Consider the following 20,297-nt stretch of genomic DNA (forward strand, 5'->3'; position numbering starts at 1 on the left):
AGCAAACTCTCACAACTTAAAAATAAAAAGATTGAATTTACTCACAATTAATTTCCTCGCCGTTTACTTAATGAACAGAGGTAAATCTTCGTACATGAATGAATGGTCGATGAGAGTGAATAATACTTTCCGTTAGATCATTAACTGATTTTGAAGAAAACATTGTCGTGACAGTCCTTGCCAAATTAGTTCTGTTGGTTTTCAAATGTTCCTTCGCTTTTCTTTTTCTTGCGCGCTCTCTAATTGACAGGTGTCAGATTGTGACAGATACTTGTAAAAAGGGTCGGTCCGTATGGTGAAAAACTGTGACCGAGGTCTTGAAAATGCTGCCCGAGGCCTACGGCCTCGGGCAGCATTTTCAAGACCTCGGTCACAGTTTTTCACCATAGGGACCGACCAGCCGGCAAATAACATATATATCAAGTGAGATATTAAAGTTATTTTTCTGTGAACAGCACGAATTGTTTTTCAGCATGCTGCCGTTTGTTTTAGTAGATAGGGTAACAATAGACTACCAGCAGTCCTTCTTTTTCGGCGAAGACCGTCACGCGAGTCAAATAAAATTCAGTTAAAAAGAATTGATCCTACTCCAATGCGGTGTTAAAATACTTCTCAAAAATATGCGCGAATCTAAAGCGTGACAAGCCTAGTTCAGTACTTACTCTCTAGTAAAAATATGTGGGATCAATATCAGTATCTGGGCAACTGCCCACCTACCTCTCCCCTAACCCAACATTAACCTCAACTTGTTGTCAATTGACTTTTATTGAGTTAGGGGAGGGGTAGGTGGGCAGTTGCCCAGATACTGATATTGATCCAATATCTGTTGACTAATAACAGCGCACATAGTCTCTCCTTTTTTGGAGAGTTTTTCGCGCTGCCCGCTTTCATCCGACCACCACCCCACATCACATTTTGGCAGCATATGTAGCCTACGTGTAGCCGTACCCTCCCCCGCTCGCCTCCGTTTCGCCTTGGCAGAGGGAGGGTACGGCTACACATAGGCTATAGCATAATTATCGATCACCACTGGGTGAAAATTTTTTTTTTTTTTAGCCAGCCTCTTTTTTTTCTTTTACTACGGTTCCCATTTGTAAATTTCTTGGTGTGATGTCTAGGTTGGCAAAGTGTGACCCCTCTCTCAAAAATTCTTCCCCCCCCTCACCGTGTTTTGTACGCCTCGCAGACATGGGTCATTTAGTTTCCCCTCCTCCCCTCCCCCCTTCCCCCAGGCTGTGCACTGGAACTTGACAAAACAACAGTAATAGCGGCGACAACCTTAATATTCCTCTTTCATGCCCCAACTATAAATTTTCTCAACCCTGTACACCCTAACATCAGTACGCATCTTCTCCAAACATATCCTAAGATGCCGACTTGGAGAATTTGTCTAACAATCAAGAGCTTCTTTAGTCGGTGATCAGCTCCTTTATTCTCCTGACCTTAATGTTTGATTCAGGGCTGATATGGTAAGGAGAAATTAGATGCAAATCACTCCTAGGGGTTAAAGGGTTAAACAGAAAAATAAAATCAAAATTTGCTTAGAGTAACCATGGGGACTGGTGGAACCAAGCCGCCAGAAGCAAGAAGGACTTCATTGCTCAACTCGCGATACTGACAAGCTCTGACCAACAGCTTCTTACCAGACGTTTTGGTGTGTAGTATCACTGAGTATCTTTACGAGTTTCGCCGAATTTTGACGAGTCCGTAAGGCAAGTCAAAATACAAACGAGTTAAAATGCTCAGTGATACTACACGCCCAAACGTCTTATAAGTTATTCATTATCCAACTGCTTTTTTCTCTGCGAATTTTTTTCAGGTCTCATTTCAGCTACTACTTCAGTAGTGTTCATAGCTGCGAGGATCGCTTACATTTTATTTACTCACCGCAGTGCAGATATATGATTTTCACACATTTCCAGTCATCTTTCTGCTCATTTCTCATAAGGCGGGAAAAGCAAAGCAGATAGAAAAGCGTAGCATGCACAGCCGATTGGTTAATAAACAGGTTTTTTTAAGGCCTATTTACACGGCACGACTTTGTCGCATGCTACAAGCTTACGACAGGCCTACGACATGACTTAAGAGTCGTAAGCGAGTTGTAGGTTTGATTTACACGAAACAATTCGTGTCGTAAGCCTGTCGTAAGCCTGTCGTAAGCTTGTCGCATGCGACAAAGTCGTACCGTGTAAATAGGCCCTTAAAGTACAAAATAATCAATTGTCCAAACAACCGTGCAATATCGTAGGATATTTGTACTCTACTCGTGTGTTATTTTACTATACTTTGTACAGTTGGATAATTGGATAATAGGGCACAGTTATTCGCAGGTACTCTGGATAAAAAATACAATGCCACGAAATTTAAACTTCCCATGTGAATTTGCCCGTTCTGCATATAATCCACATTATGTTCCGGGATTCCCAAAACCCTGGTTCCATACAAAAATTCCTCTCACTGCTAGTCTTTCTAGAAGAATTTCATCCTTATTTCCTGCTTGTGCCGGTCCCAAATAATTTTCGGTCAGAACTTTCACTCAGAAGAAATTAAACTATTTCAAGTTTATGAGACGTTTTGGTGTGTAGTATCGCTGAGTATCTTTACGAGTTGCGCCGAATTTTGAGGAGCCCGTAAGGCGAGTCAAAATACAAACAACGAGTAAAAATACTGGGTGATACTGCACACCAAAGCGTCAGGAGCTCCTGAAACGTACAATAAGTTATTTATTATCCGACTGCTTTTTTTCTTTGTACTCTACTTATGCGTTATTCTTACTCTACTTTGTGCAGTTGGATAATAGGGCGCCGTTATTCACAGGTACTCTGGATAAACAATGCAATGCCACGAAATTTCTCATGTGAATTTGCCCGTTTTGCGTATAATCCACACTGTGTTCCGGGATTCCCGAAACCCTGGTTCCAATCAAAAATTCCTCTCACTGGTTGTCTTTCTAGAAGGCTTCTATCCTTATTTTTCGACTTGTACCGGTCCAAAATAATTTTCGATTACAACTTTCACTCAAAAGAAATTAAACTATTTCAAGTTAATTTGACGTTTTGGTGAGTAGTATCGCTGAGTATCTTTACGAGTTGCGCCGAATTTTGACAAGCGCGGAAGGCTAGTCAAAATACAAACAACGAATGAACTCAGTGATACTACAAACCGAAACGTCAGGAGCTCCCAAAAACGTCTAATAAGTTATTTATTATCAAACTGCTTTTTTTCTGCTAAGTCTTTCTGCTCATTTCTCATAAGGCGGGAAAAGCAAAGCAGGTAGAAAAGGATAGCGCGCGCAGCCGACGGGTTAATAAACAAGTTTTTTTTTTATAGTGCAAAATCATCAACTGTCCAAAAAACCGTACAATATCGTAGGATATTTGTACTCTACTCGCGCGTTATATTTACTTTCTTTGTGCAGTTGGATAATAGGGCACAGTTATTCGCAGATACTCTGGATAAACAATGCAATGCCACGAAACTTCTCTTGTGAATTTGCTCGTTTTGCATATAATCCACGTTATGTTCCGGGATTCCCGAAACCCTGGTTCCAATCCAAAATTCCTCTCACTGGTTGTCTTTCTAGAAGACTTCTATCCTTATTTTCGAGTTGTACCGGTCCAAAATAATTTTCGATTACAGCTTTCACTTAGAAGAAATTAAACGATTTTAAGTTTATTAGAAGTTTTGGTGTGTAGGATCGCTGAGTATCTTTACGAGCTGTGCCGAATTTTGACGAGCGCGGAGGGTGAGTCAAAATACAAACAACGAGTGAACTCAGTGATAGCACAAACCAAAACGTCAGGAGCTCCCGAAACGTCTAATAAGTTATTTATTATCAAACTGCTTTTATTTCTGCTAAGTCTTTCTGCTCATTTCTCATAAGGCGGGAAAAGCAAAGCAGGTAGAAAAGGATAGCGCGCGCAGCCGACGGGTTAATAAACAAGTTTTTTTTTTACAGTGCAAAATCATCAACTGTCCAAAAAACCGTACAATATCGTAGGATATTTGTAGTCTACTCGCACGTTATATTTACTCTACTTTGTGCAGTTAGTTATAGGGCACAGTTATTCGCAGATACTCTGGATAAACAATGCAATGCCACGAAACTTCTCTTGTGAATTTGCCCGTTTTGCATATAATCTACATTATGTTCCGGGATTCCCGAAACCCTGGTTCCAATCAAAAATTCCTCTTACTAGTGGTCTTTTTAGAAGGCTTTCATCCTTATTTCCGGCTTGTACCGGTCCAAAATAATTTTCGATTAGAACTTTCACTATTTCAAGTCATTTATCTTATAAAAGGGACTTCACTCCTGAAGTAGTAAGCATTCAACGGTGTAATAGCGCGTGCTTTCGATGAAGGGAACCATTCGAAAGCTGCAACAATTTTTTACTTCTCTGCTTCTAAGAGGCCATGATGTAATGTTACCAAATTTATCCTCGCTTGGAGAAAAAGTACTTCCGTTTTGGAGGGGTACAAAAAGCGAACGACCAATCAGAAGACAGTTTGTGTAATATCAACCAATCACGACCCGAGAAAATACCTTGGACACCATGTTTGATTTAAATAAGAGATCGAAAGAATAATTTCATCTAAAAGCTTTTAGTACTTCAGAGTGGTTGATCGATGGTCCAGCGCGGAATTCTTTTGATTTTGATGAAAACTTTTGGCCATTTGTCTAGCTTAAAACCTGATCTGGTATGCCTAAGCGTGGGGCTGAAGCCAGAGTGGGTGAGTAATTTTCATGCGCTTTTTTCTTCTGCCGACACTGAACTTTTCCCAAACTGGTTCGAATTGTGCTACCTCAGCGCAAAAATAAGCTAACTAAAGATTTCACGAGGAATAACTGAAATGATGCAATTTCCTATGAGTTCTTTTAATTTGTCGAATGAGGAAGCTTTGGGCTGTTTGTTGCTTACCATTTGCTGAGCTGGATGTGTACGAGTGACGGCCGATTGCCGCTTTGGTAGCCAATTCGTAACTCGTGCGAATCTGATCATTACTTGTGCTTACTCATAAACAGTTCGGGTTAAAAGGCAATTTTTCAGACAGTTTGCCCTTTTTCTTCCTTATTAATTTTATGACAGGTCTATTTTACCTCTAAGAAGGATTCTTGGGCAGATTCCTAGATTTGCTTATGTTTAGACAATACAGCTGGTAGAGTATTTTAAAAAGTCAGTGAGAGCTGGCCTTCACGAGATTTGTAGCGTAAATTGTTCTGGATCATATGAATTTTTTCTGCAAATGTTTGTTGAGGGTTTCAAATGCCCAAAACCTTTTTAAAACAGGGAATTTGGGTAATCCTTGGGGAGAGTTTACTTGTGAAGCTGGGAACAGTCTGACACTAACAAGAAAATTAAACTACAGTGGGATATTAGGTACTTACATATCAACTTAACTTCATGTTTATATGATTATTTCTCACAAAAATATTTAATACACATATTTTTTAGGAAACGAGGATTCAAGTGGCCATGGTGTGTATGGTTTCATCGGAGATTTGATTCGCGAAGGAAAAGATGCCAAATTTGTGAACAAAAAGGGGCGCTATGTCCTAAACTGGTCCAGTACCTTGGAGCGCTATGCCATCTACAAATCCAAGAAAAATCCTCAGTTTAAAAGCAAGAACATTAACAGGAGGAAGGCTAGCAATGGTCTGAGGGCAGCCTTGCTCAACATTTACAAAAAAGATGGAGCAAAAGAGTACAAAGAAAGCAAAAAGATCAATGACAAGGATGAAGTCATAGAGAGACAGTTCCAGATGCCACCTAAAGTGTTTCAGTCACTGTTTGGATCTAAAGTGGAACTTTCAGATGACAGTGATCACGAGACAAGCAGCACATCTTCAGAGGTATATGATACAAACCCCAGTAGAACTCAAGTATATTTAGGGCGGGTGTATGCAACCAAGTATTTTCAAAACTTGTGCTCTGTTTTTAGATAAAGGATATTATTCGAAGAGTATTCCTGTGTCTATAAATGATCACAACTATTATTTATCTTACTGCCTTAGACAGACATGGAGCAGTTTGTTTGTTTTAATTAATGTGTTTTGGGCAAGATTTTTGCACAACCACCTACTTCATTATTCATACAGTTCTTGGAAAATGTAAAAATGGGAGAAACAAGAGTTTGCCTTTGGGTCTATGGCTTTGTTTTAGAATAAAAAAAGTATATGACAATACTGAAATCTTCCAATAGCGCATAGAAAAGGGGCAATGTTTTAATATTGTTATGGCATCAGTTCAAACACTTTTTGCCTTTAATTTAATGCCCCTTTTTTTTTTTTCCAAACACCACTAATTAAGGCTGATGAGAAACTGCAAGCGTCACCTGATGTAGGCGGGTCTCCTGACACAAGTGACACAGGTTTTGAGGAAGCCATGGATGTCTCTGATGGTAATAGTGACTTTATATTTTGGGCCTGTTTTGGAAAATTGTTGGATCAGGGTTTTATCATTTGATCATTCATTTAAAATAACCCTTTACACTCTTCCATCAGTGTGTATATTCTCCATACTATTTCCATAAATTTTCTAAGATGCTGACAAGGAGAATTTTCTCAACTATCATGAGCATTCACAGTTCGTAATCATTTCATTTGTTCTTGTGACCTTAATGTTTTAATTTGACTCTGTGCTGATATTTTAAGGAGATATTAGATATTTGTCACTCTTACATGTATGGGTTAAAGAGTTTAAAATATTTATTTAACAAATAGAGGGTCATGTTTCTAAACTTGTAGAATTTAGCCTTAAGGAAGCTAAGAGCAGCAACAGATGTTGTTGCTAGATGTAAAAGGTCAGTTTATATTGCACTTTGCAGTTACATGAATGACATCATGGTATTGTCAGTATTAAAATTTATTGACTGATGTTTCCTTAGATTTGCTCAACATGAATGCAACTGGTACAGCACTCCAGGACAACATCAAGAGAGAGGATCCTGTTGATCTAACAAATATCGAAACTCCATCTCAGGTAAATAAAAATCACAACAGCTGTAATTGATATGTTCATGAAATTACGATTACAATGATAATGGGACAAACTCCTGCCTCTCCCTCTCCCCCCCCATATCACCCCATCACACATATGCTGTGCATGTTTATTGTGCATGTGAGATCAGAATATTTTTATAGTGATCAAGTCTTAGAGACAGGCACTCAGTGGGAACTGTTTTGTTTTGTTTTTCTCCTCTCAGTTTAAAAAAAGTACACATGGTTTATCAATTATTTGTCATGAATCATTTCAAACCCAAAGATCCAAATTTCGATTCTCTGTACTTTGTTTTTCATATTTGTGATATTTTTAGCTCTGGGAATTTGTTTTTCAATCCAAAAGTAACCCCTAGTTGAAATTTTGGTTCTTCTCATCACCATCTGGTTGAGAATGTCTTGATATTTATAGGGAAAGGTTTGAAAGTTTACTACAGTAACTATTAAATAATCCTTGCCTTAACAGATATTTGGCATTTCTGCTGAAGATTTAGACTCAGCACTGGAGGAAATCTGTACCAACTCAGATAATGATGTGGACCAACCTGGAGGTATATTTTTTATATGGTTTATTATTTATTATTTTGAAAAAAATAAAAAGTTGATTTCTTTTATTTCCTTCTACAAATTTTCCTTCTAATCTATTGCAGTGGTTCAAGATATTTCCCCATCATCAGGCTCTGTGAAGGTAATTTTATTAATTTTAGAAATTGTCCTGGTGATCTGCAAATCTGTAGATTATCTTTTTCTGTCAATGTGTTACTTCCTACTTAGTACTTTGTTCTTTGCAATGGTAGCGAGGTTTGATATGTTTGGCTGATATGTGTGTTAAGCTTTCATGCATTTTAGTTCAAGGGAGAATAAAGGAGAAAGGTGTCTGGCTTTTAAACTTATATTAATAAATTCAGGTTGAAGGTCAAAACAGGATAAAATTAACATTATATATGGGCCAAGTCTCCTCTGTCTGAGCATGTCCCCATTGAATCTTTAGCATGTAGAGATTAAAGGTATTTCTACTCTTCTCTGGATGGGATGTGAAATAATACTGGACTGATGCATTGTGTGATAGTATTGTTAGAAGAGTGGAGATTATCTCCAATAACCATGTTCAAGAAATAATCATTTCTATGATAAAAGATGAAAAGTTCTTCTTTCCCCATTCTTTACCAAGCTGAAAATTTACCATCTCTCTTCATTATTGATACATGTCTTGCTTTCAGGGTGGAATTCAGTTCCATATAATGTTGACAGAGGCACTGCTTGAAAGTGACACAAGAGGTGTGGCACACTTTGATGGAGTAGGTGATGTCTTTTTGGAGAAGACCAACCCCTACACCTTCTCTGGGTTTGTTCCAGGTTAGTTCATTGTTTGTCAATGAATAGTTAGTTATTTTGTAGGATGTTGGTTTAAACTCCTGTAGATGATAGCTTTAGCTCACTGTAAGGAACCCACATCCCTCTGATTATCTGTCTGTCTGTCTGTCTTTCATCTGGTCAATTTAGTGTTATCAACTGAGTTGATAACATAAATTGTCAGTGTGATGAAGGTCTAATGCTTGAAATGTCAGCCTTTAAACTATTTACAGTGCCCAGTATACATTGTCAATTCAGTTAATAACACTAAATTACTCTGTTATACTCTCCTACCGATGCTGGACCACAGTTTCTTTAGAAACTTACCCCTGTTATTCTTTCATCTGGTCAGTTTGTCCATCTATCAATCTATATGCATTTTCATAATTCTGTTACTCTATAAATAAAGTAAGGGTCTGGCTTGGAAAAAAAAAAGTTTTTATTCCATTTCAGCTGCCCAAGAAGCTGGACCTGTTCTTATTACAGTCTACACTGAGGCTGGTCGAAAGCTGGGAATTACATACTTTATGTATGTGGATGAGATGCGGGAGACCTTAAAACAGCTCATTAAGGACCCTGCTCAACTATCATTATTCCTAACCATGTGGTCCCAGGCACATGGAATCATTGGAAGCAATAGTGATGTTGCACAGACTCTGGATCTGTTTGGTTTACCAGACCAAGGTATGTGAATATGAAAATCATGTTAGTGAACTGTGGATTAAGAAGTGAATTTAAAAGCAGTCTTAGCAGCAATGAACACTATTTGATCACTAGTGAAAATAGGGCCTGGAAAAGTATTTAGGCTTTGGTGATACGGGTACAGTGGCATTGCAAGGGTCATGGTTGTAAATCCCGTATTGGCCTGAATTTTTGTCAGGCCTTATTTTCACTACTGTTCAAGTGGTGTTCATTTCTGCAAAAATTGCTTTCATATTCATTTATTAATCCGCAGTTCACTTAAATGAATTTCATATATTCACAGTCATTTAGACTAAAGTAAGTAACAGAGGGTAAGAGTCTGTTCCTCTTTGATCTTCATCTTGATATCATGGATTTGGAAAAGACTGATCCTAGGCCATTTGGAGACTTGCTGTACACAGTGAAATAGTTACAATTTATCTAAATCAAATTTTAAAATAAAATTATGTGTTATTCACTTTTTTCTTTCACACAGGCCCATTGCCTGATGCTAAACAGGGGCAGTCTCTTAAAGTCCTTCAGCTACTTGTTTATACTGCTGCTCAGGAAGATGCTCAACAGTTTTTACAAGTGATCTTCAGTACCTCTGCTGGAAAAATTGTCTTCGACAGTTACAAGGATCGAACGCCTCTGCCAGAGGATGTTGCAAGAGCCAATGGCCATGACGAGTTGGCAGAATTCTTACAAGATGTAAACAAGAGGTAATTTAAAATAATAATGATGATCACATCTTGTTGTTTGTCTGGCAATGTAGTCATATGATTTGATTAATGTGACATGACTGTATGCTTTGACTTACAAAAGTATTTTTGATTTTTATTTTCAGATTGTCGAAAGAACATGACAGTAATAGTGTTGCTTTGGGTACAAGTGACTGGTTAGAGTTAGTCCAAGCAGTTGACAATATTCAGAAACAGACTGGTGAGTATCTTATTCTTGAAGGCTGAGTTTGCCAAGAGGAAGTTGTAACTATTTATTCAGGCACATGATTATCCCAATAGAGTGCAGGACTTTAAAGGCCTACACACTTAACTCACTGCAAGTTCTCGGCAAGTCAGTGGAATGGTTTCAGATTGCAAATTTGAAGGCTTGGGGTTATATTTGTCTTGATACACTAATTTTATACCCCATTGTTCCTTACATTCCTCCATTCTTTGAAAAAGTGACAAACTAATCAGTATTAATATTGTTGAAATATATGTAAAATGTATTTATTCCTTAATTTTTACAACAGTTTCTAATGATGAACGAGAATCATCAAGAATGCAACCTAAGGATGATGATAACCAAAGTGACTACTTTGCTGATGCTGAAACTTCTTCTTGTGGTTCCCTTGAACTTATTGGTGACTGGTCTGATTTAGAAGAAGAGAATGGTAAGTGAACTTTCTGTTACTGGATACAATACTTCCACTGAATTCCTTTTGTAGCCCTTTAACCGCTAAAATCTGCTTGTAAAACTCTTTTGTCTGTTTCATAAGGACTGTACACTTTTCTGTGTAAATCTTTCATTAGAATTTGGTGTTGCAGGTGTACTTCCATAAGACTCCTTTTGACTGATAAGGGAGTCATTACCCAGTACTTTTTTGCTGGATAATGTACCAACATAACATGGATGTTGCTCATTTTGCCTATGGTGTGAGTTTGCTCTGTGACTGGTCCAGAAAGCTCAATCCACCCTCTTAGCCAATCAGATGCAAAACTTAAAAACCAATCACAACATGGCCACTGGCAATTTCTTTCACTCAAAGCAGTGTGCTTATTTGTATTGTAAACTCTTATTGGCTCCATGTGATATTTCCTTTCTTCTGATTGGCTGTTGTGAATACTTATTTTGGTGGTACCACACTCAGTCACAATACACTTTATTATGTTCACAGGGGCTTGCACAAAAGATGAAGACTGTGAGAATGCAACAATTGAAACTGGTATTGATAATTGTGCGTCATTGCTTCGCTATCCCCAAGAGGAACATCTCAGGATTTCCTTAGGATTTTCGGAAGAAAATGAAACTACTGAGGAATCTTTTGAGGATGAAACCCAATTGGGTAATGGTAAGGACAACATTGAGAGTCCTAGCATCTGTGAGGAGTCCTCCGTTGTGAACTTCCCAGCTAAAACAAAGTTGCGTCGAAGGAGTCGCTTCTTGTTATTGCCCATCGGTAGACCCGCTATATTTTCAAGGCATCAAGAGACTTGTTTCCTCCAAGCTGAAGAAATGGGATCAGTGAGCCAAAAGAAGGGAACTGAAAGGAGAGATGACAGCGATTCAGAGCGTAAACATGCAACAGAATCCTTACGTCAGGAGAAAAAGACCGAGCTTTACATATCCCGAGAGAAATTTCCCAAAAATTCGTCACGATTTTCTGAAGAAAATGCCGCTACCGAAGAATCTTTTGGAGATGAAGCCGTGTTTGGTAACTGTCCGGACGACATTGAGAGTCCTAGCATCTGTGAGGAGTCTTCCGTTGTGAACTTCCCAGCTTACAAAAGGCTACCTCTACTGCGTAGCTTCTTTCAATGGCTGTCCAGAAGAGAAGATGATTCATCTGCAGAGCAGCAAGATGTGTGTTCCCTCCAAGCTGAAAGAATGGGTTCAGTGAGCCAGAATAAGGGAACTAAAAGGAGAGATGACGGTAGTTCGAGGCAAAAATATGCCGCAGAATCCTCACGTCAGGAGAAAACGACTAAGTCAAAAAGTAAGATTTCCACTTCATCTTATTTCTTAACAAGATGTGTAAAGTGAATAAGTGAATTACAATTATGGTGATAACGACAATAACTACACTATCAGTGACAAGGACAAGATGATAATGATGATGACAATGGTATTGACAATGATTGTGATGTGGAAGTGACAATGAAAATAATGCTTATGAGAATTGTATCGTTTAAGATAATTTCAAATGATGAGTTGTGATTTATCGTAAGGTTGTTCATCCGCTTGAAATACTTCTGGGAGTTTTGTTGATTTAAACCCTATTGTTTAACCTACATAACGTATCACGATTCTTTGTTGACAGAGGAATGGTGAATATCATGAGGGTGTTTGTCCGTTTTTGTCCTAGTACTAACAGTAAATACAAACACTTTTTTCGTAACAGAACATCGACAACGCGGCCACTGGATAAAGTTTGAGACAGCCTCTCGTGTGAGATATATTCTGTTAACCGCTGCTTTGGTGACAGTATTAGCAGGAATCAAGCTTGGAGGTACGTGTGTTTCCAAACTTCATAAACTTAGAATGTTAAATTACTTTCAGATTGTAGGGCTCGGCCTCTTGAATCAAACATGCTTCAAGAATACGAGGGGCGATTCTCTGAAACATTTTCAACAATCTTCTCTCGATGAATCATTGTTACTATCCCATATTAAATCACAGCTACGTTTTTATCAAAGACATTTCCAAGTTTTGTTGAGCATGGTACGACTATTCTCATGAATTTGCAAGGTACTTTAACTATAGCAACGTGTCAAAATACCCTTACACTGTGCGTGCTTAGTCAGTAACTTGGATACAATCGAGGTTAAGGGAAATTTTCTCTTTCTGAGATACAAGTTTAACATGCGCTTAATTGTTACCTTGTTTGTTTACTAATAGAGAATCAAATTCTTCATTGGGCCGTTGGTAATGGATACACTCAGTTTTCCAAACTTCTACTGAAGTGTGGGCTGAATGTGGATGCTCCAAATTCCCGCATGGAAACTCCTCTTCATATAGCAGCAAAATTTGGTTTCATAGGTCTCACAGATGTTTTGACCAAACTAGGAGGTAACGTCAACGCTAAGAGTTACCAACAGCAGACACCCCTTCACTTGGCCGTATGGAATGGTCACCAACAAATTGCAGCAATGCTATTACAACGTGGAAGCGATTCCCAACGAGGAGATGTGTTTGGACGTACTCCAGCTCATCTGGCTGCAATACAAGGACAAGAACAAATGCTTAAAATGTTAATATTAACTCAACGTGGCAGTGCTTTGAAGGCTAGAGACAACTTTGGACGGACTCCCCTTCATTTAGCTTCGGTTAAAGGAATTGAGAGATTGGTGGAACTCTTAATCCGACATGGGAGCGATTTAAGTGCTCGAGATAACTCCCAGAAAACTGCGCTTCACTTGGCTGCAGAGAGTGGACAGGATACCATTGTACACTCCTTGATAATGCATGGAGGTGATATCCAGGACAGAGATCTCTTTGGCCAGACACCTCTCCATTTGGCTGCTCAGACTGGGCGCAAAAACGTTGTGAAATTACTTCTAGAACTTGGAAGCATTGTTGGTGCAGTAAATGTGTTTAAGCAAACCCCTCTTCACTTGGCTGCAGAGAGTGGAGAGAACGGATACAAAGACATTTTGAAGGAGTTGATACAGCATGGCAGTGATGTCAATGCTGCAAATATATTTGGACAAACCGCACTTCATTTGGCCTCTCGAAAAGGACATAAACGCATCGTAGAGGTCCTTGTACAACATAAAAGCCAAGTATCAGCTTTAGATAACTCACGCAAGACTGCTTTGGATTGCGCTGTTGAAAGTGGCCATCAAGAGATCGTGGAATTTCTTGATCTCTCTTCAAGACGCGGTAAAAGTCGCTCTTTGGGATCTTTGACGAGAGTTCAACGCGATGTTAACATGAATTATATTTCTAAACAGACACCACTGCAAATCAGACAAGGTCCTCTCCAAGTTGGTATACCGAAGAATGGAAGCAACGAGTTTAATGGAAACAAGCATCGAAGTACCATTAATGCCTCAAGTTTATCGCCCTCTTTCCATACAACGATACCGTCAGACTCTATCACAAGTAGCTCGAACGACAGCTATGTATGTGTTCCTCATGACTGCCCAAAATATTCTCGTTTGTATTTTAATTTAAGTTGTGGGCCAAGCTTTCTCGAACATTTTGGACCAAATGTCTTCAATCTGAGCTGCCACGACTTTCGGCGAGGCCACAAATGCTCTGGTTGCTTTGTTGCAGATGAAGCGAGAGGCAGGCCAAAAAGGGTTATGGAACAAGACGACAACATACGTTATGCAGAACATGATCTTGAATGTTCGACAAATACCCACGAATTTCTCGTAAAACAAGTTAATTTATACAAAGAGCTACCAGCGGATTTCGTATGTCGATGCGTCATGATTCGAGTTCTCCAACGTTTGAAAAATTTCTCATTTCTGCGTCCTTACCAGCTCTGGTGTGATAGCTTTGAAACACTTCATCCGTCTGAACAATGCAGAATCGATGGTTCGCGACAGCCAGCTTGCAAGGGAAAATGCTGTACAGAGTGGACACATACTTGTATAGCAATAGTGGATAGATTTGAAACACTTCATCCGTCTGAACAATGCGGAATCGATGGTTCGCGACAACCAGCTTGCAAGGGAAATGGCTGTAAAGAGTGGACACTTACTTGTAAGACTGAGAATGCCACCAGAGAAAGACTAGCCATTTACATCAACACTAAAAGAGTGAAACGCTCGCAGATTGGTGTGACATTTACCGCTTTAAAGACTGAGAATGCCGGCGGAGAACGACAAGCTACTCTCCACAAGTTAAACAGAGTGTCTCCTCTGCTAGTCACAATTCAATTTGCGCTGATCTTTGTTCTCGTGTTTTGCACGACTTATGTATGGTATAGAGTCGCCAATATGTCCCCAAAATTTACAAGTTTCATGCCCTCTTCAGCTACGTTTTTTATTCTACCTACCTCAAAACAACCAGGATCCACCAACTCGTCAAATGGTAAGATCATTTTATTCCAAAAGAAGTCAATGAAATCAGAAATTTACGTTGAATAACCATGAACGTGCTTTTTAATGCATTCACCTGTTATAGAAAGTAGCGAGGTTACATGTACGTGCCTTAAACTTTTAGGTTGTAGATGTACAGCTACTTTGGTTGACCGGGCTGCTGGACACTTCCCTTAAGATTTGAAATTCTTACTTTTAACTGTTACACATTTCTTGGTAAATACTTTTAGAGAATTGACAGATGTATCAGAGTAACAATGCTGTTACTGATATGTTCTTCTAATCTCAACACCGTTTGTAGTAAAATGTCTTGTTACTGTAGGGAGAGTTGATGTGTTAATCACCTTTGGGAGTTAAACTGACGAGACAGGCCAAATGAAAGAGGGTCTAGGATTTTTTTACTTATGGCGTTTTACAGCCGTATGCTTTTATTTTCATAAGCTTTTGTAGAAAACCCGCAAATGTTTGGGAAATAAGTTAAGATCACCCTGTATTGATGGAGCAGTGCAAATTTGGTTTACCACATTGTGCCAATGGGTCCTTTGTATGATAAGATGAAACGCTGGATGACAAATTATGGGTTAAGACATCCGAAACAGAGCAAATTACTGTAAAACATTCATTTTCCAATTTCTATTCTTTTGTTTTCGACCTCTTGATGAACGATTTGCTATCAGTCGCATGCATAATTTAATCCTTGCGATCGTATCATGCATAGTACCTAACTGACAAAATTAAGTCAGTCTTTTACAACTAAATTTCTGAATGTAGACTGAGTTTTATTTTCAGCATCTTATGAAAATTTTATTCCATTGCAGATGTCAATTGGTTACGTAGGAAAAACGATCCACTTGATGGACACAAACAAAGCAAGAGAAGAAACCAGCAGACAACGTCAGAACGAAAAGGAAAACCAAAAAAACACAAGATATGAAAGAGGTATGGTACCTTCACCATGAGACACTAAAGATTCTGTGGTCGAAGACTAGCTGATCGTTGCTTACCATTCAATTTCCCAGCACCTTGCATCAAATACAAGTCTTATTGTAGTCTTGAAAGTGACCGACCAGAGTGACCTGAAATTTCCAAGTTACTCAGTAGTGGTTGCGGTGTCTCGTCTTGCAGTATGTGAACATGATAAAGGGGAATGCTATCTTGAAACTCAAGAATGCTGGTTCTATTTGCTGTACACTAGTCTCTACCAAGTATTCAGCAAAATATTCGATAACCATAGAAACTGTTGCTGTAATCCGGCAAACGTATCTGTTTTCTTTTTTTTTTCCCCCGTAATCCTAGCAAGAGACACTTGTCACACATGAAACTAGTTTATAGTCTATCACACCAACGAACCAACGAGGTTTCTGTTATTAAAACATCTCCACCAAATCGGAAGGGCGGGGCTTGAAGTTTCATGGGTTACAGAGTTTTTTGTTTGTCCCACGATCAGAACAAAATTTTCAACATCTTTGTCGATGTACTGTAATAGTTTTGAAGTTTATTATTTGTGATTATTTTTGGATTATTTTTTCAGAACAACACACATTTCAGGAGTGAAATTTGACATGGCGCTCAGACGGTTCATTCCATAGAGCCAGATTTGTCAGCAGCCTGAGATAAACCTATTTTTTATTTTATTATTAAGCACAATAGTTCTCAAAGCCGTAAATAAGTTGTCGAAAAGGCAACTATATGGATGCTTACATTTGTATTAGTTTGAAGAACTTTCACGATATACCTAGCTCAGCATTTTATTTAGAGACGATGCAGTTGTACATGTGGATTTTTAAAAAAACAAAAACTGTGTTCAGCAATTAATAGAGCAAGACAAAGGAATGTCTGGAAAAAAAGCTTCCTTCTTCTCTTGTAATAGTTTGTAAAGAAAAGGAGAAATTGATAAAAGTGAGAACATTTGTACATATGAACACCTCAGAAGGTTAAAACGTTTTCAAATTCTTTCTTTGAATAAAAAAAAATTTGCAACAGTAAATTAAAATATACCAGAATTATGACATTGTTTACTTTCGTTCCCTTCGTATATCTTGTACCACTACGGAACTACGCCCTTACGCCCAGTCAATCGCAAGAGAGAGTTAAAATTTTCAACCAATCATTGTTTATTTCTCATCTGGTGTCCCTGTGGTCATAATGACTAAAAGTTTCACGGATAATTATTTTTAAGGAAAGTTATTTACTACCAAGCTTGGAGAGGTTCTTACAGGTTGAAAGTTATAGGGGGTGGGGGAAAATCCTCCATTATTTTATGGGGAAGAAAAGAAGATACAATTTGCACTAGAATCTCACCTAGTAATTTGGTGAATTCAAATATTTTCACATAGATGAGAATCATTCACAATAAATGATTAAGTTGATCCAATGACTCGGTTTACCCAAAGAATAAATTGTAAACAGAGCAGTATTCGATAAACTGTCGCAATACCAAAGCGGAAGTAATCACATCATTTAATCACAACAAAGGTTGGTGTCATCATTAGCCTATGAGGACTCCAGGTAAAAACAGGCAAGCGCGGACGAGAAAACGTTAGTAACTCACTCATAATTGGTTTCCGTTTTGCGTCTGATTGGTTTAGAACACGAATTTTCTCTATCACAGACCGAAATAAAGCCAATCCAAAGGAACCCTGAAAATTACCCTTATTATGAATCGTTCCTCTTCTTTTATGCATTATAACCCCGGTTGAAACTTGCACTTAAAAAGTTTCCCTTTGAACTATTTCGCATCTAACCGAAGAAAGTCTTAAAGTATAGTCCTAACACTAATTAGGTAGGGAAAAAAATCAATACAAATCAAGGTATGAGTTCCGTGGTTTTTTAGAAAAACCAATCATTCAAATTTCAAATGTAACCATTACTTGCTGAAAGGGCTTGCTTCAACAAATGGCACAAAGAAAAGGGAAAAGTTATTACCTGTTGATTAGCTTAAAATTCTTGACTCCGGTTAAAACTTACACCCAAAAATTCTTCCTAGTCTTATTTAACAACTATCATGGGTCGTCTGATTTACAAGCAACGGGTTGAAGTCTAACAATGTTTTCCTCTCTTCTATCACATGGTAAAACCGACAAATGTACGAAAAGAGGACCTTACACCTTAACCCTTTACGCCCTAAAATCAGTATGCATATTCTCCATACTGTTCTCTAAACATTTCCTAAGATGCCAACACGGAGAATTTGTCTCACAATCAAGATCTAGTTTGGTGGGTGATCAGCTCCTTTATTCTCCTGACCTTCAGGTTCAATTCAGAGGTGATATGATAAGGAGAAATTAGATGCCAGTCACCCTCACGGGTTTAAGGGTTAACCAACATTAACCTCAATGAATCTGTTAGACTCTAATTAGTACCAAGCGAACTGCTTCCTCTCTCGCACCGGGTAAATCTGTAACAGTCGAGGTTTTCTCCCTTGTAACGCACCTTGCCCACCTTTGGGATCACCCACAACTTTAGCGCACCAGTCTGACTGTGATAATCCTTTGGGCATCCTGGAATGAGCTTCAGAGTCGTCAGAGAAGGGACGATGTCGATCCTGAAAGTCTCTGATAAAGACTTTCCGCCTGGCTGGTCACGCAAGGTTGCAAATGGGACTCGATACAAGCTACGTTCAGGAACAATGATGATTTCAGGCTCGGTGAGTAGATTGGCCATTGGAAAAATGATCTTTTTCTGGAGTTTCTGCACCTCGCAGCTCTACTTCACCTTCATCATGAAGTGATATCGGCATAGTTTCACTCAAAGATCGATCATCACATTTCTGACTGAGTAGAATGCCAAAGCCACTTAGACTCGAGAAACTTCACCCTGGCATCCCGAGGTTGTGAGATTGTATGTGAACGCGAGCTATTTTGCGACCACGGCTAAGCGGGTTACCTCCCCCACATCCATGTAAACAGGCCCCAGTACCGAGTTGTTTTGGAAAAACTAAGTGTTGCTTGCAGAACTCTATTACATGTTGATCACGTTTAGTGTGTAAACTGAAGGAAACTGGCAACAGCGAGACCCACACTGATAGTCTCATAAACGGTTTCTGTTCGATTGCCCATAAAGGCTGTTTCTTGAATGCCTGAAAGCAAGGATACTTGAAAAAGGAAAATAATTTTTTTCGAACTTTTCTCATCAATTGTTTTTATAAGACATTGTAAATTTCTTTCTCGAGTCCATTATTCTTTCCTTTCCAGTTATGATTATTTCCTCATACCGTATTTTTGAGAAATATTTATTTCAGAAATTGTAAAAGGAAAATTACCCGACATTCAATGCATAACTTAAGCTGCTCTTTATAATTACATATAGACGAAAATTTCTTCCAAACTGAAATAGTTAGGAGAATTTGGTGTTATATCAATACGACACCCTGAAGATTATAAGGTCTTTTTTTCTCAGTTTGCTGTATAATGTACTGATGTTGCAAGGGGAAGTTGACTATTTATCATTTCTGGGTGAGGAAGGCTGAAATACTCTACGTACTCGTCGAAATATAGCACAACTTACAAAATACTCGTAAATACAGCAAATTGAGGTACAGACGGAAGGACTGGGCGGAATTATATAAATTCGAATAAACAATGTTTAACCTCACGCTTTCTCGGACATTTTTACATGAATGAAACAAATCACACATTTTACTGAGGAAATGTAACAGATAGGCAGTAGCCTGAGCTATGTGGGCTATGTAGAATTATAACTGAGGTATGGACCGTTTAATTTACATTTTTAGAGAAATGAACATGTGGTATTTGTTGTTTTGATGCAATGATCGATGAAACCAAAAGCAAGAAATTGAATCGATAACTTTCCCGAAATTCAAAGAGCTAAACGAGAGCTTGTAGACTATGGCCCTGAACAAATGTTTTCGTTCGAAAACAGCGAGATATTTTTTGATACCTTTGTTTTGGATTATTTTTTGTTAATAATTAAAATTATTGATTTATTTTTTCCCACAAATTATTTAGTGATTCAACAAGATTTCAGATCAAACGCGCTCGCATTTCACTTCCATAGCTTGTTTCCTACATTTTCGAATCGCCACGCGGTTAGCTTACACTTAAGGTTTAACTCTATTTTCTGCAGGAGTCGCCCCATGTAAGGTAATCCAGGACAGTATTAGATTCTGGATTCCACGTTGTGGATTCCGGATACCAGGTGCTGGATTCCGGATTCCAGGTGCTGGATTCCGGATTCCAAAACACAAAATATTCCAGATTTTAGTTTCTGGTTTGCCCAGCCCTAATTTTCACATTTCGTTTTCTAGGAATGACTTCAATGGCGGATTTCGCTATTGAGGGACATGTTTGTGAATGCATGTTTGTCTATTTATATTTCCATAACAACATTTGATAATTATGAGACTTGAAATTATGACATTTGAAATGTATAACAGCAAATTAAGGGATAAATTTTTGTTGCAGGAATACCTGTTGAGACTGTCCCTCTCTTAAGTCCAATGTCCATTCATTCCACATCTTTTAGCAACTCTG

At 38.5% G+C, this 20,297-nt stretch overlaps 1 protein-coding gene across 1 annotated transcript; it reads left to right on the top strand.

Moving 5' to 3' along the window:
* The first annotated feature begins 4,597 nt into the window (after positions 1-4,597).
* Positions 4,598-16,812, top strand: LOC131772890 (uncharacterized). Its single transcript, XM_066159000.1, has 16 exons — positions 4,598-4,731; positions 5,454-5,851; positions 6,309-6,399; positions 6,886-6,980; positions 7,464-7,548; positions 7,648-7,685; positions 8,218-8,353; positions 8,804-9,034; positions 9,528-9,753; positions 9,879-9,973; positions 10,287-10,427; positions 10,932-11,750; positions 12,156-12,263; positions 12,653-14,797; positions 15,624-15,744; positions 16,337-16,812. Exons 1-15 carry the CDS (start codon positions 4,701-4,703, stop codon positions 15,737-15,739), a joined length of 4,755 nt encoding a protein of 1,584 aa, XP_066015097.1. The 5' UTR covers positions 4,598-4,700; the 3' UTR covers positions 15,740-15,744; positions 16,337-16,812.
* The last annotated feature ends 3,485 nt before the right edge of the window (positions 16,813-20,297 follow it).

Source organism: Pocillopora verrucosa, chromosome 12 (genome assembly GCF_036669915.1).
Source record: "Pocillopora verrucosa isolate sample1 chromosome 12, ASM3666991v2, whole genome shotgun sequence".
In the NCBI taxonomy this organism is placed as follows: Eukaryota; Metazoa; Cnidaria; class Anthozoa; order Scleractinia; family Pocilloporidae; genus Pocillopora; species Pocillopora verrucosa.

Bases quoted from the DNA above. Each gene is read 5' to 3' on its own strand.
- LOC131772890 (XM_066159000.1), top strand. From the start codon at position 4,701: ATGCCTAAGCGTGGGGCTGAAGCCAGAGTGG. The intron at 4,732-5,453 runs GTGAGTAATTTT...CATATTTTTTAG, and splicing joins TGGGGCTGAAGCCAGAGTGG to GAAACGAGGATTCAAGTGGC. The intron at 6,981-7,463 runs GTAAATAAAAAT...TTGCCTTAACAG, and splicing joins ATATCGAAACTCCATCTCAG to ATATTTGGCATTTCTGCTGA.